Source organism: Dioscorea cayenensis, chromosome 15, assembly GCF_009730915.1.
Source record: "Dioscorea cayenensis subsp. rotundata cultivar TDr96_F1 chromosome 15, TDr96_F1_v2_PseudoChromosome.rev07_lg8_w22 25.fasta, whole genome shotgun sequence".
Classification (NCBI taxonomy): Eukaryota; Viridiplantae; Streptophyta; class Magnoliopsida; order Dioscoreales; family Dioscoreaceae; genus Dioscorea; species Dioscorea cayenensis.
The window spans coordinates 22,807,110-22,829,738 of NC_052485.1; the positions used below are offsets into that span (position 1 = coordinate 22,807,110).

The following is a 22,629-nucleotide window of genomic DNA, read 5'->3' on the forward strand; positions in this document are numbered from 1 at the left end:
ATTAACCCCTTATTAATAATTTATTTTTATTCTCTTGTAATTTTTACTTTTTATGGGATTATATATGAAAAATGTCATTTAAAAAGTTAGAGGCTTTGCTTTACATAACGTTTTAAAATTTCTCAAATGTCAATTTACATAATTACATTTAACCCCATGTAATAGTTTAATTTTATTCTCTAAAAAGTCTTTATAATTTGAGTTTTTAGTAGGGTTAAAATTAAAAATACCTATTCAAAACCTTCAAGATTCTTCCTTACTATATAGCCTTCTAAAATTGTCCAAATCTCAACCACATGATTACAATTAAACTCTTATAAAAAATTTTATTTTTATTCAATGAAAGAAAAATATTTTTTTAAGAAAATTTTCAAATATCAATTTATATAATCACATCTAACCCAACTAACATATTTAATTTAATTCAATAAAAAAATAAATTCTTTATAATTTGTACTATGTATAAATGAAAGTTTTTAACGCAAAAGATTGTGTTTTCTTCCCTACTATGGCCTTTAAAATTGTTCAGATTTGAATCACCAAATTACAATTAACCTGTAATTAAAAATTTTTTTTTTCTTTTCAGAATTTTTTTTTTGTTATTTATACTTTTATAGGTTTGTATACATGTTATACTTCTAATTCAAAACTACAATTATCACCCACAATTTATTACATCTGTATTCATTATATTTGATCAACTGACACAAACAATTTATTTCATGCATATACATTATATTTATATACATCAATTTTTCTACCCTTTCCAACTGAGCATATTTCAAAAATCAAAATAGCACCTGCCACACGTAGCTTTGTACATGTACAAAATACATACACACAAGTGCTCATATTTAGTTTATTTTTCTTGTTAAAAAAGGATTGAAGGCCTCTTAAGAAAATCCTCTGTTGAAGCTTTTAAGGTACAACCAGTTGCATAACATCCCAATGGTAACATCAATCTATGTTAAAAGCATCATGTCATGTGAACATCAAATGTAGCATTTGTTTGTTCACAACTAAGCTAACAAATGATCACATCTCAAAATAAATCCAATCCTCACTAATTAAATTTTTTTTTCACTAACCCTGCAAAACACAATGATGATCACAAAGTCTAAAAACTTTTCACTGCACCATTTAGGTTAAACAAGATGCCCCAAGTAATCAGTGGAATGCCTCCCATACAAAACCTCTAAGGTGGTCTCATGTGCAAAAATAAGATACAGTGGCAACGTTTGAAATAATAATAATACGACAAAAGCATGCATAGCTAGAAATAAGTTACAAAATAATTAATCAAGGGTGTAACCGGAAAACAGGGTAAGGGAAACTCTCTTAACATGTAAAATTAATTTCCAAAATTTAAGCTTCTTCTGTAGGTTTACCTCAAAAAATCCACCATGCTGAAATCGGCCACGCTGCAAGGGCGAGTGGATTTATTGATGTCCTCAAGACAGATCCAACTACAAGTCCACTCCATCATGTATTAGGATTAGAATGCTTCTGAACCTGCTACAGAGCAAACACTCAAAGGTCTAATCTAATTGGAAAAGTGAATAACAATTAAGTAATCAGAACAAGAGCTTTTTAACATTTTAACAATAATAACACTACGTCTTGAGACATTCAAGTTGAGGCGAACATCTAAACAAATTTCCTCATGCTTGAAAGACATATAGTATGAGGCATAGTCAAAAAAATGAGATTGTTTACTGATATGACCTTTCCTCTCTTCTCCATTTACCAGGTAAAATCTAATGGTTGATCTTGCTTTACACTGTTTGGTGTGGTACTTGGTGTGTTTGTTTGTGACATGGAGACAGCATAAAAAGCAGAACGAAAGCCAGGAAACCAAGAGTTGGTCTTGTCCTCTTCTTTGTTTCATGTGTCAGATTTAATGTTCTTATTCCAGTTTTGTGTTTATTTTCTTTTTGCTTTTTTTGTAAAATCTGAATAACCCCTATTTTTCCATAGGTTTTTTTTATCAATTACTGAAAACAGATATGTTTAATTAATAATATGCTCCAAACATCAACAAGTAATCCAACCTGTGATTTTATGGAATTGATACTCCAGAAGAAATACAAAGCTTTGAATCGGCTCCTCCACTAATCACACTATCATCTTTCCACCAGTCTGTACATAATACCTGCACCATAAAAATATAATCAAGTAAAACGGCTTAAAATCATCAGCTCGGACTTGGCACTTGGTAAGGGAAAAGGGAAACAGCACACCTTATCTTTATGCGAATCTATAACCGCCAAGGGCCACTGGACAAAAAAAAAACGCATGCAGCAAAAGATTATGCTTATGCCAAATAGACCAAGGAATTACAAACACAAAGTATCAGATCATACCGCTGTTCTCAAATCCCATAACATGACCTTCCCATCATATGAAGCAGAAAGCAAATGAAACCATGATCTGGGGTGCCACTTGCAAGCAGTTATCCAAGATGAATGAGATGCAAACTGAAAAACAGGAGCCAAAGTTCCTGTGGAGGAAGGGTTTGCAACTTCAGCCAGGGTTAAAAGCAAGAAAATGGTAGACATTAATTTTGAAAGAAAAGAGTTGCATTGTTTACCTGGTTTACGAGGATCCCATATCCTCAGGATAGGATCAGAACCACCAGCAGCAACAAGAGCAGAATTCTCACCTCCCACATCAAGGCAATTCAAAACTTTCTCACAAACCTACATAATGCATTACTTTAGTACCACCTGGGATAGAATGTCAAAAGAAATGCATCATGCTAGATGTTAGGCTTTATGACAAGTGCAACCATTCTGATGATTCTTCAGACAACAGGAACATGGGGAAATTAAACCAACCAATATGGTACATTAAATCATCAATGCATAAGGAACAAAACAGAAAATGAAAACTGTCACAAGACTCACAACAATGGAAGTCCAACAAATCAGCAAATAACAGAGGTTCTTAATAATTGAGTGATGGGATAAGAGCAGAACCAACATGGCAGGACCATGATGACTTGTCTTTTGGTTTCATGATATTGCACCTAAGGGCCAAGGCATCTCAAAGGAAGCAATTAATTTCAACAAATCAGCATATCAACATCAAATCAGTAACTTAGCAGCAGCAATCAACACCAATCATCAACCAGTCAGCAACAATTCAGTGCCTAATATCATGTGGGAAAGGCTTAAATAAACCCAACCACCACCATCCAAGTTCATTTTGTTCTTCTTTGTTATTTACATGTTTCTTTGGTTCTTTATATGCTTATTAGTTCCCTACGTTCTACTTAGTTCTCTAAGTTAATAAGATTATCTTTGAGCATAAATCCTACCGACAACAAACACAAAACACTGACCAACATTTGACAAAGAAGAAAATATTGCTTCATTCTCCAATATATATAAATTATAAATAAACTTATTCATAAAATAATAAATTGCCAATAAAATGACCACTGCATACCATGTTCCATGGATCCTTGCCTGTTTCAACATCCCACTGTCGAATAGAATGGTCCCAAGATGCTGAGTATATTGTGTCTGCTTCAGGCCAGACAACAGAAGATACACACTGTGTGTGTCCTACAAGAGTTGATGCAGCTTCTGCCTGACAAACCAACATTGTGATAAGAACAAGTATATGGTTCAGAAAAAACAGAATCATTACTAATCGCCAGAGTCAGCCAATGATCCAATTCATTCAATAGCTAAATACCAATAAAGGTGACTAGCTAAAATCTTTGCAGTTGTTCTCACAGCAACAGTCCCTAATACTCTAACAAGCTCATAGCTTTGCATGATAAAAAGCAACTTTTGCATAAAAATCCATATACAGCATAGAAAAAATAAGCATGACATTATGAAACACAAAATGCTAGAATGTGAGTCTAACAACAAAAACAAGCAACACTCATGCATCTCAAATGGAAGAATTTCTCACAAATGCAACTTGGGTTAAAAGAATGACACTAATACAAGCACATGTGCAATTTGGAAAACCGATATAAGTTGGAAAAAAAAAGCAACATGCTGCTTATCCAAAATCCAAAATACATAAGATCAATATGAACCTCCTGCAATCCTAGGTACCACTTCATAATGATCAGGGACATCTCTAAAATTATTTTCTAAAGTAAGAAATGTTTCACTATAAACCTTTCAAATTAAAAGAATATTTGACTCCAGTAAAAATAGTACATCTATTTAAGTTGTACAGTCTCACAATTTGCCATATATTTCCACTATAATTTCTTCTTACTTATCACTTCACTAGCTAGAGTTCAATAGTTTGGTGTCTTCAGCAAAAAGAATATATCAATGTTATTGATAAAATTGCATAGCAAAGCCTCTTTGTTTCAATTAACAAGTGCTGGCAAAACAATTATAAATACCTCAAATTGGGGCTCTTCTCCATAGACTGTATTGGATCCCACCCTCCTTTTCTTTACTGACACACTATCATCTTCAGTGTCAGGCTTCTTCACATCCCATAACTTGATAGAGCAATCCCAAGAACCAGAACACAACTAATGCAGGTAAAAAAAAAAAAGGGTACAACATTGTAAGGTCAATGAACCTGTGGGTTTTAAATTAAGTCAAAGAGATCAATTAGAAAGGCAATAAAGAAGTGCTGACCATATCTCCAGAAGGTGCAGCTGAGATGCTTTGAACAGAAGAATTATGTCCTTTCAATATCTTGTAAGCTCGAACCTCAACTGGGTAATTCCCAGGTTCAACTGCATTTAACTTCAATTATATAAAGGTCACATACTGTGCCAAATTGACTTGATTCCTTCCAGTTAGAGTTGAGAAAGACAACTTACCATCCATAGCCGCAACGTTCTATCTTTTGAACCAGTAGCTAAATGGAAGTTATTTTCCCCATGAATCCCTACAAGAGCAAAGACTACATTATCAATAAACACTGAATAGCATTGAACTAAATAAAATTAAGTATGTATATGTGTGCAGTAAGTTTTGTTAGATTTCCTAAAGTTCTGCTGAGACAGACTTTGTTTGGAGCATAAAATCACCCAGATAATATAGTAAACTTTCTGATGAAAACAAATTAAATCTTAAAACAACCACCTTTATATTTGATTATGTTAACTGAAGTGATTGCACCATTGTGTCCACCAAGTACATGAGAACACGATTCTCCACCTTCCCACAGCCTAAACACGACAAATAATGTGAGAACTTGTCTGCAAGATCACATAAATGAAAATGTGACAAAAACTAATGCAAGGTTGTACCTTGCAGAACCATCATAGCAACCTGTTAAAATAAAGCTGAAAGATGAAACAAGTTAGCAATATGAACCAGGATGAGGAGAAAATGCAGTAAGTTATGAACTACATGGGAATGCAAGTATACAACAAATTATCAACATATTGTTTTCATATAGCACTTGTTATAAATAATGTGCTTTTTTTTTTTTGAAATTTCTTTTGAAAAATGACAACAGGTATGCTGCACATCAAAACAGCAAAAACCAGGCATCATCTTGGCATGCATATTCAAAATAGTTCAATTCTGGTCGAATATTCACAAACCTAGGGTTGGAACCATCAACCGCACTGACCCAGTCATCATGCATGAGAGGATCCTGCTGCTTTCCAGGTGCAACAACCTTAATGTACTCAATTTCAAGAACTTTCTCCTGCAATCCTCTCAAAATCCAGTTGCCAATCAGAATCACCATTCTCTTAACAAAAAAAAAAAAGTAGTGAAAGACACAAGAAAATAAAAAATCATAATTTCTCACCGCCGAGATGCCCTTGGCAAGAAGGAACTGATCAAGCGGCATGCGAATAAGCTCACCATCAACAAGAAAATCAAATGGTTGATGTTGGTAGTCACCGTTCCCTAATCTCATACAAATTCATCTTAGCAACATCAATTAACAACAAAATCCACCATAATTCAAGAAGAGAAGATAAAATAAGAAAAAAAACAAAAAAAACAAAAATACCATTCTTGAGGAGAAGATTGACAATCTCAGACAGGCCCATCCGAGTGAGATTTGAAGGAACGGCAATGGCGCTCGTCGGAGCTCGCAACGGGGGAGGCATCTTCGTCAAGAAGCGAACCCGGACCTGCCTGGATCCTTCGGAACTGCTACCATTGAAATTCATGGCTGAAATCTGAAATCAAACACCAAAACCATTGATCAAACCCAAGAAAATCGAAATCAATAAAAAAAAACATTCCATTTTTTGGAAATCGAAATCAAACCTGGGATCAAGACCTCGAGAATTCGAGATTCCAGGAAATCACGCCTCGCGGCCCTCAGCTCTAAAACCCTAGAAAGGAACCCCAAAAACCCTAATAATGGTTCGGGTTCAAGAACATATACCCGATCCGATCCGATAAGTTTCGGATCCGATCCAAAAAGCTAAAGATCCGACCCGATAAGGGTGGTTTGAATTTTGAAATAACCCAAACCAAGGGAAAGACTGGGAAAAATAAAATAAAAATAATATTTATATTAATTTAAACTTAAATGACTTTTCTCAAATGGTAATAAATGAATAGTTTTTTTTTGGTTAACCTAGAAAAATATTTTAATTATGTATATTACTTATACAACATTTTATGGTTTATATTTAAAAAAAAAAAATTATTAGCTTATTTTACGGTAAAATTTCAACTATATAAAAGAATAATCCAAACAAAAAAACATCTTAAAATTGGCATCTAGAAAAGCTTTCTCTAATTTGGTGACAAAGATAAATCATTTATAAATCACAGGAAAAAAAAAACAAGACAATGCATTTGCAGCTGTATTGATATGTAGCTCTAGTTTGGGAAGTAAAATATTGAATGCACATAAAATGCACAAAATGAGAATTAATTGGTTTGCTCATTCATCATCTCAGAAACAAAGCACTTCAAATCACTATATAATAAACACAGTGGATCATCATCACACTATTTTACAAGGTTTCGAACAAATGTTATACGGTGTTGACAGTGTCGGCGAGTGCACGCAAGATACATCCCAATCCGGCTCTCTCCGTCAATTTTTCATGAATTTTTAGACATTGATCGCATGTTGGTCGATCTCCAGTTGCCAACCCTCTGTACAAATACCTGCAGTAAAATCATGGGATTTAATATAGCTCAACATATTATAAAGGCTCAGCAAGCAATATATGCAAACCAAACAAACTGTGAGGAAGCTTCATTGAATCTTAATGAAGATGAAGAAAAAGCAGCTTCCAATAAGAAAAATCACAACAGATGATACTCTTCCACATAATTCCAAACATTTTAAACCACCCAATAAAAATGCTGTTCTTATTTTGGAATCAATATTTGCAAGAGAGAAAACAGTGTATGTGAGTAGATAGTCAAATGTTTGGTCTTGTATTAAGTCATCTATGTGAAGTCACAGTAAACTAAAAAAAAAAGTAATTAGAATTTATGGTTCTATTGTTCACTTATAAGACAGACCAATAAATTTTGCTCTACATTTTAATTGAGCTTTGTGGGGAATTCTGAAATATATAAAACAAGAGGGAACCAGATCAGAATATTTTTCAACTTCTTATAGCCAAAATAGACATGTATTCCAATTATAAGAGCAAGTAAAGTAAGTTGTATAACAAAAGGAAAGTGCAAGAATATTAAGGAAAACACCAGATAAAACTACTTCAGGGATTGTCAGTCCATATGTAATGAGCATTCATAGATGTAACTATAAAAGATCATTCAAATATCGGCTTTTCTTCTAGGAAGTGGAAAGCTGCTAATTGCCGTGAAGGATTGAAATCTACAACTGTGGTTACAATCTTAGTTTGATGTGTGTGCCCTTACAATTTTAAGGTTTCTTAGCATAAGAAAAAGAGTTTAGAACCAACTTAGATCATTTCAAGCCTATTAGTGTCCATTAAGAATAAAAATAAAGGTTGTTCCCATATGTGTGCCTATAAATATACAAAGCATGCTGACAGAAGATATAATCCTAAATCTATTCGATCCAAACATCAAAGCGCAAAGTTGAGTCCTTTCAAGAGAAGCATGTGATAATGTTTTGCAGAAAATAAATAAATAAATTGCGTCCAAATCTCTAATAAATGCTTGAAGCTGATATTTTCATAAAAAGAATTTATTCTAAACCTCTCAATAACAGAAACATACTTTAAAAAGTAATTATCAATGAATCAGCAGTCAAATTTCAAGGCCAAGCATAAATTTTCTCCGGGTACAATGTATAAGCATAAAGATATGAAAACAAATAATATCAAGTTCGCATTTTGTTTTATTTTCCAACATAAACTACAAGAAAACAAACCAATCCAAATTTGCTAGCTTTCACTGAATTGATTTCAAATTATCACATAACTAAGTCTCACAAACTCACAAAAAAGCACAATCAAAGAGGAATTTGGTAATGGAAATCAAGTAAAAAGTACTGATTTCTCACTTCATGAGGATGTCATAGTACTCAGGATCCAAATAAGAGAACATCCCATCCAGATCCTTTATAGCCATCAATGCGCGATGAACAACGATCCAATTCGCAGACTACCCATAAATCAAATCAAACCAAATCAAATTAACCTATAATCATCTCAAACAAATTCACAAAAAAATAAAAAATAAAACACAAAAATCAAAGAGAAATCCAAATCCGACCTTGCATCTCTCATCCTTAGTGTTCGGTGGCGATCCCTCCAGCGCCGTCTTCAGAGCCTCCACCGGCTTCGATCTAAGCTTCCAAAGATCACCATGAGAGAACTGAGAATGGCCTCATTGGAGACGCGGGAGAGAGAGAGAGAGAGAGAAAGGCTTACTGCTTGAGAAGGCTTTCGATCTTGCGGGACTTGTGCTCGATCCTGGCGATGATGGCGTCGAGCTTCTCGGCCTCCATGAAAACAACCAAACACACCATGCCCAACCCTCCATCTCATGCTTTTCAACTCTCGATTCATTATTACATTTATTTTATTTATTTATTTATTTATTTATTTATTTATTTGGCGTGAGATACTCTTTCCCTTTTTAATTTTCAATTTTACCTAATTCACATTGATTAAGAAAAATTAATTAAAATTAGTTGATTATTTATATTTTATAAAAAAATTTCATTACTCCCTCCATTCCTTTTTATTTGTCGTGAATACCTGAATCTCACATGGTTATTTCACATAATTTAATTAAAAAATTAGTTATCTTTCCAAAATTATCCTGATTTATATCTTCGTATTTCTCTTTCATATTAAATTTTAAGAAGAGAATTCAATAGAGTGTTAAGGTAACTTTGAAAAAAAATAATAACTGCTCTTTGATGCTCAAAAATAAATAAAAAGGAACATGGATTTATGACAGATAAAAAGTAACGTAGGGAGTACTCTTCAAAATTACCCCTATTAAAACTCCACTAAGTTAAGTATATAATTAATGCTGAGTTGATTATGATTTATTAAAAATTATACAACTACATTAAATTAAAAGGTAAATTTAAAAAAAATATTTAATGTTGTATAAAACTTCTAATGTGATAAGTAAAAAAATACAAAGAAGAGCTTCAAAACGTGACAAGTAAAAAAGCAACGGAGGGAGTATATGTAGACAAAGTTTTTTATAGTTTTTTATCTAAGAAAAAAATCAGTAATTAAAAATAATTAAAAAAATTATGTGGTATATAACACATATTGTAGGGAAGGTGTAACATATCTTTTATAAATAGATGTTTATATGAGTTATGCATTCATTTTTATATGTTAGTTGATATAATTACTATAGTTATACATCTAATAAAGATGTTGGGAGAGATGAATTTAAACAATTTATAATTATAACTACTAAAAAGCTACATATGGATAATAATTTCAATTTTTATGAATATATATAGAAACTGTCCATTTTATGCTCACTCAAGCTTACTTGATTTAATGAACCAAATTTGAACTCAATGTATAAATACACCAAGTTCAAATATGCAATAGTTCATTCAAGATATAAACCAATAATAATAGTTATAATACAAGGGGTAGAAACAAACACAAACAAAAAGGCCTAATCCAAATCATTCACTCAGTTGATGGATACAGAGGAACACCAAAGAAAACAAATGGTACAAAAAAACACTGAGAAACAGTTGCAAGATAAATACAAAGCATGATGTAGCCAAACACGTCCTCCAGATTTCTAGGGAGTTCTCTAAAAAGCTATGGCAGAGGCCTTTCAAGATCAGGCCTTCGATCGAGAATCTTTGATGCCGAATCATTCGGAAATGCATCTGGATATGTTGCCATGAGTTTCGCCTTCATGCTTCTGAAACTCAAAAGAAATAATAGCAAGAGAAAAAAAAACCAATTATTCCTCGGTTATCTAAAATCAGCTATTTAAGAAGCCAAAAATAGTGCAAACAGTGCATAAAGAATTGGTATCATGTTATTTACCTCAGCTTCATGAAGATGTGATCAAGGTCTGACTTCATGGACTTCAAAAGCCTTGTATTTTTTGAGAGATCAGCGGATACATCAGCATAGCACCTCTCTGAATACTCGTTAAAATGAGTTAATACAGCATTACTGTCTTGAAGTCTGCCCAGTCTACAACAAGAATTTGTGATCTTAAATCAGAATTGTTCAGGATAAAACAAATGGCAAATTTCCAGAAAGGTAATAGATAGACCTGAATCAGGAATTTGGCAAAATGAGAAGAATAGAAACAAAATGAGAAATGAAATTGGCAATACAATGATTGCATTTGAATGCATCTTACAAATTATCAGAGTTGGCCATGAGCAATAAATCATGGTTCAATTTAAGAATGCCAAATAAAATTGGCTTCATTTTGCAGATTGTTATGATGGGAAAGTTGGGAAAACACCATGAACTCATAAACATAATAATGGACAAGTAATGCATACTCGTCTGCTAATCACCGTGATGGTAACATGAACTTGACACCCAATAACTGTGCAAGGAAAGTCGAGCTTTTCAAAATCACAAATTGTCTACCAAATAACAGCAACAGAAATCAGACTTAGTTCATACATATTTTCTAATAATATCTGGATGATCTTAGCCGTAATGAGCAATTCATAGTTTGAGTCCGTTTGGAGAAAAACATACTTGGGTGGTGTCCAGAGATGAATACAAAATAGAAAGCAATCAAACAGATCATATCCTAAAGGTTTTGCTTTATCGAAACTTGTAAGAACACTCAGAATTTTGACAAACAACTAGAGACTTCAATTGATGAATGATCTTCTTTTATAAATAAGGAATCCATCAGCACATGCTTTAGTGGTTGAACAGAAGTTTAACATAAACAAGAGTAGCTTCTCCTGTGAACTGAGAACAGAGAACACTGTTTTGATTAATAACAATCATCATTAATATGACTATGGACATGATTAGTCAAAATCCATAACCCAAGCAACAGCTTACATAACACCTAAGTTCACAGATGACAGATCACATAGTTACCAACATCATCAAGTAAAACCAATGGACCATAGAAAGTTCTTTTTCTCGTAGGAATCAAAATGAAGGTTGTATATAAAAAAATTAGGACACTGTGACAAAGTTTGAGTTTCTGTGTTCACAACAGTTATATACAATGTCATACGCAAAATAATAAAATTTTGACTCATGTGATACAATAATTTTTTTTTTTTCATAAGCACGTGATGTAGCATACCAATTAAATTTCCAGTTGCAAGAAAAGAGATGTCAGGTAATCTTCCAAAATAGCAGTCTTCCTTTGTGCATGACTAGTTTTGGAATTGACCAACATAATATCTAAGGGATCTATGTAAATAAAGTTGTTAAGAACAACACAATGTAATGTATATATATTTTTTATTTTTTAAAAACGTCTAAAAACAATACAAGAAAAGTGAATGCATTCACAAATAAAAATAAAGTCAACAATCACACACACGATCATTCTCACCGATAAACAAACGAATTTACCAATGCATCCTGATATATAGGTCTAGGGTACTACCAATATGCAATCAGTAACAAAAACATCGAATTATACTTCCGATTTCATTACATTGTCATTCTCAACTAAAAGCATATTAACATATAATTACACAACAGCGAAACAAAACAAATTCACTGATAAACTACTCAGAACTAGATTTATTCAAAATTACTGTTCTTATGATTTCAACTAATCCAATAAGCCTGCATCAACCATCCATATAAAGTATACACCATAACAATTACAAATCCTTCCAAGAAAAATAACCGCATTCTTGGATTAGACCAAATTCACTACTACAATTGGCCATTTCTAGTTCAACAAATCCTAAAGACGCAATTTTGAGTATCAACTAATCTTCAACCACCGATTGCTCTTTCTCCAAACGGTTTTTTATAATTATCAAACAAACAATAATCCGTAAAAACTCTATCTTGATCATAAATTCAAAAAATAAAAATAAAAATAGAAATCTCAACACAAGAATATCAAATTTCAAAGAGAAAGAGGGAGGGAGGGAGCACATGAGATGCTGGAGTTGGTTGATGGAATCGAGGTCTTTAGCGTCGATTAGGGCTTTGAACTGGCGGCAGATCTCCATGGAAGCCACTTGAATTGCTTCTTCTTCTTCATTCATTGCTTCTTTGAAGGAAATGGGGTTGTAGGGCTGGGAAACCAACACAAAACCAGAATCTAGAGGAAAGTGTGAATGAGCCCCCGGATAATTGCAACTTTCTTATTTAATCCCTCGGCTTTTTTAAATCCCTAAAACATTTTTTGGGGAATTTAAAAAAAATATATTGTGGTTCACATATTTAGGTCGAAGGTTTTTTTTTTCCCATTTTGTGGTTTCTTCAATAAAAAAATATTAGTAGTGTTAATTTTTCTTTATTTGGCTAATTAAAATCATCATTTCATTTAATTATTCATTTATGCAATTTAAAAACTTTATTTAGTAGGAAAAAATCACAAATTATTAAAACTTTATTTAATAATTTGTCCCCACTATATTAAAAAAAAAAATTTAGGAATTCTTCAGAGGATTAATAGATTGCAAAATATATATTTTTGTCACGGTTGGATTTTTTTATTATTGTTGTTAACTAGAAAAATCATGTATTCTTAAAACATAAAAACAATTCCCTATCACTATTTTGCAAATATGGGAAATTACAATTATTTTTATTTTTATTTTTATTTTTTTTGACCTGAAAAGCATGTAGAATTCAATTATATGGACATTCATTCATTTTTTTTCATTGGATTTCTATAAATCATGCTTACTTTTAACAGTGTATGTAACAATATACTTGTATAGTGTTATGCAACATAGTATTATGAACTAATGCACAATACATAGTAAAAAGTGTGGATGCATAGTTTTTTTATTTGAACACATTCGATTATGATCGTTAGTTCATAAATATAATTTGTCCAAAAACACTGTTAAAGTTGATTTGCACTCCCCAAAGAAAAATTTATAAAACTAAAATCCACCCAAACTACATTTCGCATGCATGTATGTGATTTTGATCACTATTTATGATATTGTTAATATATATATTTGTATTTGTCTGTCTGTCCGTCTCTATTTCTATTTTTTTAGTCTATGGACGATCTATAAATGTCCGCAGTTGACGAAGAACTAACAAGTAATCAAATCACAGAGTTTAACAGATCCTTAGGTTCACTCAGAATACATTCAAAATTAAAGAAAACTGAGAGATAATTTGATTGAAGGCATAATGAGTTAATATGAAATAGAGATATAGTAGTTTTATTTTTATTTTTATTTTTAAATATGGACAAACTAAAAAACATAGGTTAGAATGGTTAAATTAAATCATGCTATATTTTAATAACTAAAATATTTCATACATTAGCTAACTAAAATATCTTATATACATGTAGTTTATTGACTTAATCTATGTATGTACTTTACATAGCAAAAAGAATCGAATCAAATTAACAATACATATATATATACACAATGATACACTAATACATATATATCAGTGAGGGTTAATTAGATTTTAACTGGGTTGATTAGTTTTATTTTTTGTTTATTAAAATTATTATAAATCGTCTAGTAAAAATAAGATAAGATGCATTTCCCTTTTAACTGTATTACTATTTTAAACAGTGATATTGTTCATTACAAGGTGAATAACAGTTGGATTGAAATTCAACAGTTGATACGAACGTCCGTAGATTTTGAATTTACGGCCATTCATAGATGATGAATGCTCTATATATGTGCGTGTACAATGTATACGGTATATATATATACATAAAGAGACGACCCGTCTCTCCTTTGAAGAACTACATTGAAATGCATAATAAGAAAAGTTCAATTAGTCCAACATCTCCCCTATATTTCCACATCATAAGTCAGAATACACAACTAAGAGTCTGAAATCATACAGTGATGTTGGTTTAGCACCACATGGGGTGCTTATACATATACCCAGAAAGTTAAATTAGTAATGATAATTTTGTGCCTCATTAGCATGTTTGTATATACACAGGCACTAAATTAGGAAATGTTACAGAGATAAGTTACCAAAACATGTGGCAAATAAATAATCAATTAACGCTAAACCGGTGATGTGGATAGTAAAAAATCAGGTAATAATCTCTGAAGTAGCACTCCGCAGAATGGACATAGAGGTTTTAGGCTTCCATGTACTGTAAGAGGTTCATCTAGAAGAGTTCCCAACATGGTGAAATATGACTGAGGAATTAACCTACCAGCCCACCTTCGGCAACAAACGCAGAACCACATTGGCTCTGTAATTGAGCAAAGCTGCATTGATACGGCGCAACGGGGTAGCTGATGGTTCTTATTCAACTTATTACTTGCACAGGTAGCAATTTCTGGGGACTCGAAAGGGACTGAAGCCGAACAAAAGCTGCAGCTTTCCTCCTTTATGCAATCACTGATGAAAGATGGAATTAGAAACATTAAGAAATGTTGCGGGCAACAAATGACTGAGAAAATTATCAATTCTGAGTGTTACATAAGGGGAAAAATATTTTGGTGACTGAATACCTGTTCTTTATTTCTTTGATTTTTGCTCTGAGGAGTTTAAGGCGAGGATGAACAAAATCTAAATTGATACTGAGCCATTGTTCCATCTGCACAATTCCATTTGGCAGCCAATTTGTAACATCAGAAGTAACCGATGATGAACTTGCCGCATGGCTTAGAACTGCTCCGAAAGAAAAAGCCACAAGCCTCTGCCGCAATTCTCCTTCAACCTTATTCAACAAATTATCCCACAATATTTTTTCATCGTCATCTAGTCCACTAGACTTATCCTGAATTCCATTTGGAACACTGGCCTTCGCCTCAATCAACATCAATCTTCTACATATAATATTAAGAAGATGCAGCTTCCGTGAGCTAATCTTCGAGAGCATATTTCCAGCATGCGACAAGATCTTCTCAATAGAATCAACTGATTCCAAGCCAAACCACTTTGAGATCCACTTGATAAGTAGATTTTCCAAAAAAAGTGGTATAGTTTTTCTGAAATGTACCAATGCTGCAATGATATCCCAAAGGGACAGTGGTTTATCAACATTCTCGAAACACTCCAAAGACCATAAAATGTTGGACTCCCAGAACATCAAGTCATTCTCGGATGATCCTGAAATTGTTTCAGGGTTATAGTCCAGGTGTTTCTCTGACGGAATCATCAGCGACTGCCCACCAATCCAGAAAAATTCGGCAGCCGCTTTTTGAGTTCTGCACGGTGTTCATCGACATGATTAATCTTAGAGTAAAAACTGACAATAAAATAATATTTTCTTGATTTTTCCTGCCAGTTGGATCTTAATGTTCTTGCCAGAAAGACAATTACCTTGCTTGATACATTGGGTTCAGAAGGTTAGCATCAAAACTATGAACCTGGAGAGAAATACATCACAAATGTAACATTTTTTATGAAGTAACAAAAAAGCTTAAGATGATGAAAACTTTCTTGCCTACTTGAATGAAGAAAATAAGATGAACAAGTAAATGAAAGATAATACAAAGGAAATCTCATTCATTTTAGATGAATTTCATTTCTTTCCCTCAATTCCCCTCAATTCCCCTCAATTCAAACACTTCTTGTATATAGTTTAGCCAACAGAAGTGGGTAAATAATTGGTGATTTTAATTCAAGAATATAAATTGATATGGAAACTATAACCTCTAGATCACCACCAAGGAGCTCAAATTATGCTCAAGGTTATAGGAATGCAGAAGAAAATTAATCAAAATTTGTACTAAAAATTGTGAGCAATATAATGTAGGCTTCTCTTAGAAATTGTAAAAACAATTGCTAAGTCATCGGAAATAAAAAATAAACACCCTTGCACACAAGGGCAGACTGAAAAGATAATGCAATGTTTATAAAAAAAAACCTCATGCCGATGAAAATAAACAAAAATAAACAAAATTAGCATGCCTTACCAAAGTAATCATCAAGCCTCCGGGGGATAGTGCAATGCCAAAGCATGGATCTGATACTTGTAAATACTGCAGAAAAGTTAAGGATCCATAAGAACAATCATAGTAAAGAAGGATTCATATGCCTCATATCAAACCTTTGTTGAGCTTTTGCGCGTAGCTGAAGGGAAAAAGACTTCGAGGACAGAGTTCTGGAGTAAAGCCCAGCAACGAACAGAATTATCCTATCATCAAAAAAGTTTCAAAGAGAAAAGGTCATGCCTCATGTTTATCAAAACCAAATTGGAGACATTACTTAATAAAATAGAATATGAAACATAACTTCACTTTAAATGAATACTGCTCACTATACCTGGCTGCAACTGTACAAACAGCAACCATTAAAAGACCAAGCTAGACCTGTCACCTGATACAACATCAGAAACAAGTCAGATGTTCCCCAAGAATGTTGTCAGATAGCTGACAGTAGAAAAACTCACCTTTTGATCATGAGCATCATAGATTCCAATAGATTGGAATTCATTATTAGATATATGACATATACACACTTCAACTGACCCCGATCCTTTTCCAGCAGCTAAGATTACCATATCTGGAGATTGTGCTGGCACAACCAATGAAATTGTGGAAATTGAGATTGATGACGAAGATGTCACCTATTAAGAGAAAGAAGAATATGAATTTGAGTAACTCCTCAACTAGCAAGGAAAACAACAAAAACAAAACAAACTACCATGCATGTTGAGAGAATACCTCTTTCAGCAATGAAAAACAAGCTTTATTAGGCTCTGCAGACTTGATCAATACAGAAATGTCTGCTGTCCACAGCTTCACACTAATGGCAAATAATTAAATTTTTAGAACATGTTATCTGAGCCATTTGATGATAAACAGAAATGAAAACTTGGAAATAGAGAAATATAAACTGCCAATAGCTTCAGGGAAAAATAAAGATGCAGGAATTGCATGGTATCATCAAGAAAAGATGCCAATAGAACTCAACTCTTGCTTATCTGCCATGATGAATAACCAAATAAATTATTTTAATTGCTACAAACATCATATACCATCGTTCAATGGCTAATCAAAGAGACAAACGGGTGGTGGAGAGAAGAAAGGACGGGAAAGCTACACATGCTAAGAGAGAAAAGGGGATGTAGAGAGCAAATCAACAAAGTACAGGAAGAGGGTAAATATTGATTTGGCAAGTAATCCAAACTACAAAGATAAAGGGCTTCCAATTTTATATAGTTTACGGTCACTGTAACTCACCTACCATCATAACTCCCAGTAGACAAGATCAATTGAGGCTCCAGAGAACTTGCAGAAGAAATTGCCCAGCTGATTGCGGTAACCCAAGAATTATGAGCCTGGAGAAGTCCAATGAGCACTGGATCAGCAGAAAGCCTGCCATGCTCAATGGTGTAGCATGGTGGTTCACAGATTCTCCAAAATGAAATGTTACCAGACTTTCCCCCAGTAGCAAGTATAGAACAGCTGCTGCAGAAAGAATTGGAGGAATGATAATTTGCTGATGAGTGCAACACTGGTGACCATGCAACTATGGTGGATGACAACAACGCATGGCGAGAGCTATATTGCTTTGCTGTGACCTGGGAAAGTAAATTGCATTTTTTACTCTGCAACAGTGTCTGTGAAGATTCTGTTCAAGAATTTTGATTAGCACTGGAAATGGCAGTCGAAAAACACGAATTAAATAGCAACAATATGCCCAGTAAAACAAAAAAGCATGCCAATTCTTTAGACATTCAAAACAAACAGACTGCAGAAGCTGTAAGAGCTCAAAGCATGGAAGATGCAGAAACAGTGAAGTAAGAGGAAAAGACAAAAGTAAATCATAGGAAGAAGGAAAGGCACATACGAAACAATACCATGCCTTTTCTTCTCTTCAGTAAAATTATATCACTCACAATCACTATGGTGGAAGGATGGCCAAGAAGCAAATGATCATCCTCAGATCCACTTACCAGGAGATGGAAAGTTGGCCAAACAAAAGCCAAACTTAGACATTGCATGACACCACAAAACAAGAAAAGTGAAATTAATGTAAAAAAAAAAAAAGAAAGGCAGAATAAAATGGCGACAAGAGGTGAAGTGTTGAGAAAAAATAATAAGGGGATTGCAGATTCTTTCAAGATCAGGAACGAAACATAAATCACAAGTTATTTCCGGTCAACTAAATCTAGTAAGAACAGCGATATAACAACAAAATTGCCATAAATATTAAATTCACTATCCATTAAACTATTGCTTTTATAAGCTTTGAGCCTATATATGGCTTATGAGATCTCAGGAAAAATAAAGAGGAAAAGACTTCATGAAAGACCACAATTCTAATATAAAGAAAAGTACCATTTTAGAAAACTTAGATGAAGGTTGTGCATGTAAAACGTTCAGAATAATCACACTAACAAACAATTATAGAACAGAAATTTTTTTAAGACACTTATAAAAGCAAATTCGACAAATGAGGAAATCTACCATTAGAGTCATAACTTCTTTTAATGCGTTTGGGAACTTTACTGATGCTTGTTTCTTGCCACTCAATGGCAAGTCCACTTTCTGCTTGTTCCTAAAAAAGTAGGATAAATAGATTATCAGGCACAAGGGGCAAATAATTTTACAATAATGAACTAACTAGATCATCAGTCTTACAACTATTGTAAATATGCAAGATTAAACAATAACGTTATCAACTCACTGGCACCAACAGCTCCCCAAACTTGATACTATCAAGATAATAAAGCAGCATGTCAGAAACATCAACAACCTACAAAAAAAAGGAAATATAAACAAGCAAGTAAAATAAATATTCAACCTCAAATTTAACAGACATTCCCGATGTTAAACAAAACAATTCACCAAAGCATAAAAGAGTTGAATGCATTTACTTCAAGTGCATGATTTCTGATACTTATGTACAGTGAAATATCATGATTACTGAACATCATTACTTTCAGATTAAAATGTAAATCATAAAGTCAGATTTATAGATTCAATTTATATCAGGAAGAACCAAGTGCAACAAAATAATCAACTTGCCAAATAAGAAGAGCATGTGTTGGAGGAATGATTGACAATAAGTTATATAACACACAGACTTATTATTACATCATGATCAGAAAATATGGAGACAATTGGAACCACAAACCAGAAAAATGGGAAGAATATTTCTCTACCAAACTCAAAATTATGTTAAGAAATAAGAAAATATGGCAGGTATTTTCATAAGAATAATAATGCCGGTAATTCAACAAATGTCTACCTCAACCCATTCAGAATTAAATTCACAAAAAGGTGCACGGTAAATCTTCACACGACCTTCAGTAGTGCAGACAGCCAGCAGACATCTACACAAAGCTTAACATATCAAAATTTATACAATAATAATAAAAAAAAAAAGCTGCTATCTTTAAAAGCTTTAGCAGTCCAAAATAAAATTATATAATTCTACCCTGAATTCGGTGCAAGCCCGAGCGGGGACCATGAGATGGACCGAGAACATGGCCGGTTCTCACGTGACAGCAGATTTGGCATTAGACATGCAGCATTTAGATCTGCAGAAATCCCAAGACAAGCCATGGATCAATTCTCTCATTCTAAACATATACAACACACAAAAAACAATATCAACTAACATTTAGATTTCCTGTCTGACAGTGTTAAACTTATTAACTGGAAATTAAGCCGAGGTTATTCTACTGAGCTTTAAAACTAATTAAGATAAGGATGCTCAGTAATTCTAAGAGATTTCATGCTAAAAGTAAGAGAACATGATCACCTTCTTTTTTCACTGCTCCAACAGAAAAAGGCTTGTTTGGCGGCAGCGTGATCAAACCACGAGGGCTCACAATTGAAGCAGGACTCTGCAATCAAGGACAAAGAATAACAAGAAGGAACATTGAGCTAAGAACATGATGATCAAAAGAAAGATCTTTAGTGTCTCAATTACCAAAATAGTGATGATATGGCCAGAGGCAATGGCGACAAGGTTCTCCTCCGACCAAGCAATGGAATCCGGGTACGACGCAGATGCCACCAAGGTCGTAGACTGGAAGAAAGAGTCCATCACGCGATCTTCTTCTTCTCCAGCGACTACCACAGCATTGAACGAAGAAACAAACAAAGAAACGAGAAGAGATCAGCAAAAACTCTAGGGCAATAGATCACAACAGCGTTAGATAAGCGTTCATCTAGGGTTTGGCAGGCGAGGAGTTCACCGGAGCTGAGCGGCGAGGGAGTGACGACGCCGGCGAGCCGGAGAAGATATGGGTTCTCACAGAGAAGTTGGGGAAAGGGCGCCCAATTTATGATGACGGATTTATTCATTTAAACCCTTTTAAATAAAAGAAATTATCCAGGGGCGTATTTGTTATTCGGATTTTTGTTATTGTTCTATTTAGTCCCATGATGTGTTTTTTTTTTCTTTCTTTGTTTTTTGTTTATTAGTGTTTTTTTAAATAAATTATAGTTCGTTTATTTTATAAAGAAAAAAAAAATAAAAAGAAAAAGAAAAGAAACCCCCTGCCCCTGCCCCCGCCCCCGCCCCTTACAAAGTTTATTTTTTTAATATATTTTTATTTTATTTTTTAAGTTTTATTTTTTTATATATTTTATATTTTATATTTTCATTATTTTTTTATTTTTTTATTTTATTTTTTTAGTTGAATGATTTATTTATTTATTTATTTCTCATTTATTACATATTTTTGTTGAGTTTTTTTTAAAAAAAAATTTTTGAAAAAATTTGTAAAAATATTTATGATTGATTAATGTGCATTGTTTTAGGAATTTGAGAAATATTAAAGCTTTGATTTAGTAATAAACAAAATTTTTAAAATTATGATTAATTTAGATAGAAGTTTAAAATGAAAGTTATTATTTTTCAAAAATTTGTAAGTATCAGTTTTTTTTGTAATTAATAAAATTTTAAATGTAAATAATTCATAAAAATTAATTTTTTAAAAAATTATTTAAATGAATTCAGATAAATTATTAAATGACATATGCCTTAAATGAGAATTTTTTTTAATTTAAAATATAATCTATATTTTTATAATTATAAATCAGAACAACATCAACTCAAGGATAAGGCCAATGAAGGAATTATTTTAGTCTCTTTATTTTTTAAAATTCTCATCTTTAGATTTTTTTTAATAATAATTTTAAAAATTCAAATTTTGAAAGACTACCAATAGTTATCATAATACAAAAATATTGCAATTTAATTTTTAATCAATGTAATTTAATCTTAGTTAATTTTGAAATTTTTAAATATTATATATTTTATTTTAATGCTTAATCAGTCATATCTTCTCTAATTAACTTTTCAAAATTCTATTATGTAATGGCTTTTTCATCCCCAAAATTAATATAATATTTATTTCTTTTAATTATAAATAAAAGCTTTTGTAGTCCCCCACTATATAATTTCTAGCTCTACCCCTGGATAAAGTAAATATGTACAAAAAAAATTAAAAATAATAATACCAAATAAATAAATAAAATGATATTAGGATGGATTTCTATAATTTTAGAGGACTTTATTGTCACAGAAATTAGGATAAATTTTAGAATATTGCTTCTTTGTTTTTTAAATTTTCGACCCTTAATTTATCTCCAATTTCCCTTATTTTTTTTAAAATAATGTGAACAAAGCACGGCACATATTAATTATATCTCAATTATCTATTGAAAGAAAGTCAAACCCGTATAAGCATCATATGTTTTACTGTTCATCAAATTGCGTCGGTGACATCTAGATTATTATTTACATGAAAAATTAATTTGTTATATTGAAGAAAAATAAAGAATCTTATGGTTTTTTTTTAAAGTCATTTTAGGCATAAAATCAGCTAATTGTCTCATTGATTTACTGAAACTGAGAGTTTTTTCCCCATTAATGCAACCTTTTTGATAACTTATCCTTTAAATTGATCAAATTTAGTGATTCAAGTGCATTTTTGGCAAAGAATTAGCTTGGAATTTGTTAATGCTCTCCACAACAACAGGGATGTTGTTGTTCTTGGAAGTTTGTTTGGTGGCATTTCTGCTTCAAAGAAACCATGCAACTTAATTGGATTCTTTAACAAAAACTTTCACTGATTTAGGTGTCATTACTGCTGCTGATATTATAGTGAAGATATCTTCTTCATACAACTTCCATGCATGATTAATGATTTTTTTTCATAACCTGACTCATAACTCAGA

At 32.6% G+C, this 22,629-nt stretch overlaps 4 protein-coding genes across 6 annotated transcripts; all 4 read right to left on the reverse strand.

Annotated features, from left to right (window-relative positions):
* Positions 1-801: 801 nt before the first annotated feature.
* Positions 802-6,307, reverse strand: LOC120278223 (ribosome biogenesis protein WDR12 homolog). 2 transcript variants are annotated; one of them, XM_039285168.1, is made up of 15 exons: positions 6,225-6,307; positions 5,962-6,133; positions 5,755-5,855; positions 5,543-5,649; positions 5,243-5,278; positions 5,076-5,161; positions 4,811-4,878; positions 4,623-4,733; positions 4,379-4,513; positions 3,451-3,594; positions 2,591-2,699; positions 2,364-2,500; positions 2,241-2,276; positions 2,052-2,152; positions 802-1,515 (listed from the first exon to the last, which is right to left on the reverse strand). In XM_039285168.1, exons 2-14 carry the CDS (start codon positions 6,122-6,124, stop codon positions 2,060-2,062), a joined length of 1,326 nt encoding a protein of 441 aa, XP_039141102.1. In that variant the 5' UTR covers positions 6,125-6,133; positions 6,225-6,307; the 3' UTR covers positions 802-1,515; positions 2,052-2,059. The 2 variants fall into 2 exon arrangements, with proteins under 2 accessions (XP_039141102.1, XP_039141101.1); XM_039285167.1 differs by having other exon boundaries at positions 808-1,512.
* Positions 6,308-6,867: 560 nt separating this feature from the next.
* LOC120277008 (actin-related protein 2/3 complex subunit 5A) lies at positions 6,868-8,899 on the reverse strand. The gene is made up of 4 exons (XM_039283749.1): positions 8,789-8,899; positions 8,631-8,703; positions 8,419-8,519; positions 6,868-7,082 (listed from the first exon to the last, which is right to left on the reverse strand). The coding sequence occupies exons 1-4, from the start codon at positions 8,884-8,886 to the stop codon at positions 6,947-6,949; spliced, it is 408 nt and encodes a 135-aa protein (XP_039139683.1). The 5' UTR covers positions 8,887-8,899; the 3' UTR covers positions 6,868-6,946.
* A 1,089-nt stretch (positions 8,900-9,988) lies between these two features.
* On the reverse strand, positions 9,989-12,655 carry LOC120276945 (kxDL motif-containing protein 1). Its single transcript, XM_039283686.1, has 3 exons — positions 12,464-12,655; positions 10,400-10,552; positions 9,989-10,271 (listed from the first exon to the last, which is right to left on the reverse strand). Exons 1-3 carry the CDS (start codon positions 12,574-12,576, stop codon positions 10,166-10,168), a joined length of 372 nt encoding a protein of 123 aa, XP_039139620.1. The 5' UTR covers positions 12,577-12,655; the 3' UTR covers positions 9,989-10,165.
* Positions 12,656-14,293: 1,638 nt separating this feature from the next.
* On the reverse strand, positions 14,294-20,683 carry LOC120277854. Of its 2 annotated transcripts, XM_039284696.1 has the most exons (16): positions 20,640-20,683; positions 20,372-20,514; positions 20,201-20,285; positions 19,874-19,976; positions 19,685-19,769; positions 19,121-19,189; positions 18,901-18,991; positions 17,671-18,061; positions 17,152-17,233; positions 16,878-17,054; positions 16,751-16,804; positions 16,536-16,622; positions 16,402-16,467; positions 15,806-15,852; positions 14,992-15,690; positions 14,294-14,878 (listed from the first exon to the last, which is right to left on the reverse strand). In XM_039284696.1, exons 2-16 carry the CDS (start codon positions 20,486-20,488, stop codon positions 14,536-14,538), a joined length of 2,496 nt encoding a protein of 831 aa, XP_039140630.1. In that variant the 5' UTR covers positions 20,489-20,514; positions 20,640-20,683; the 3' UTR covers positions 14,294-14,535. The 2 variants fall into 2 exon arrangements, with proteins under 2 accessions (XP_039140630.1, XP_039140631.1); XM_039284697.1 differs by lacking the exons at positions 19,874-19,976; positions 20,201-20,285; positions 20,372-20,514; positions 20,640-20,683 and having other exon boundaries at positions 17,671-18,011.
* Between the last annotated feature and the right edge of the window lie 1,946 nt (positions 20,684-22,629).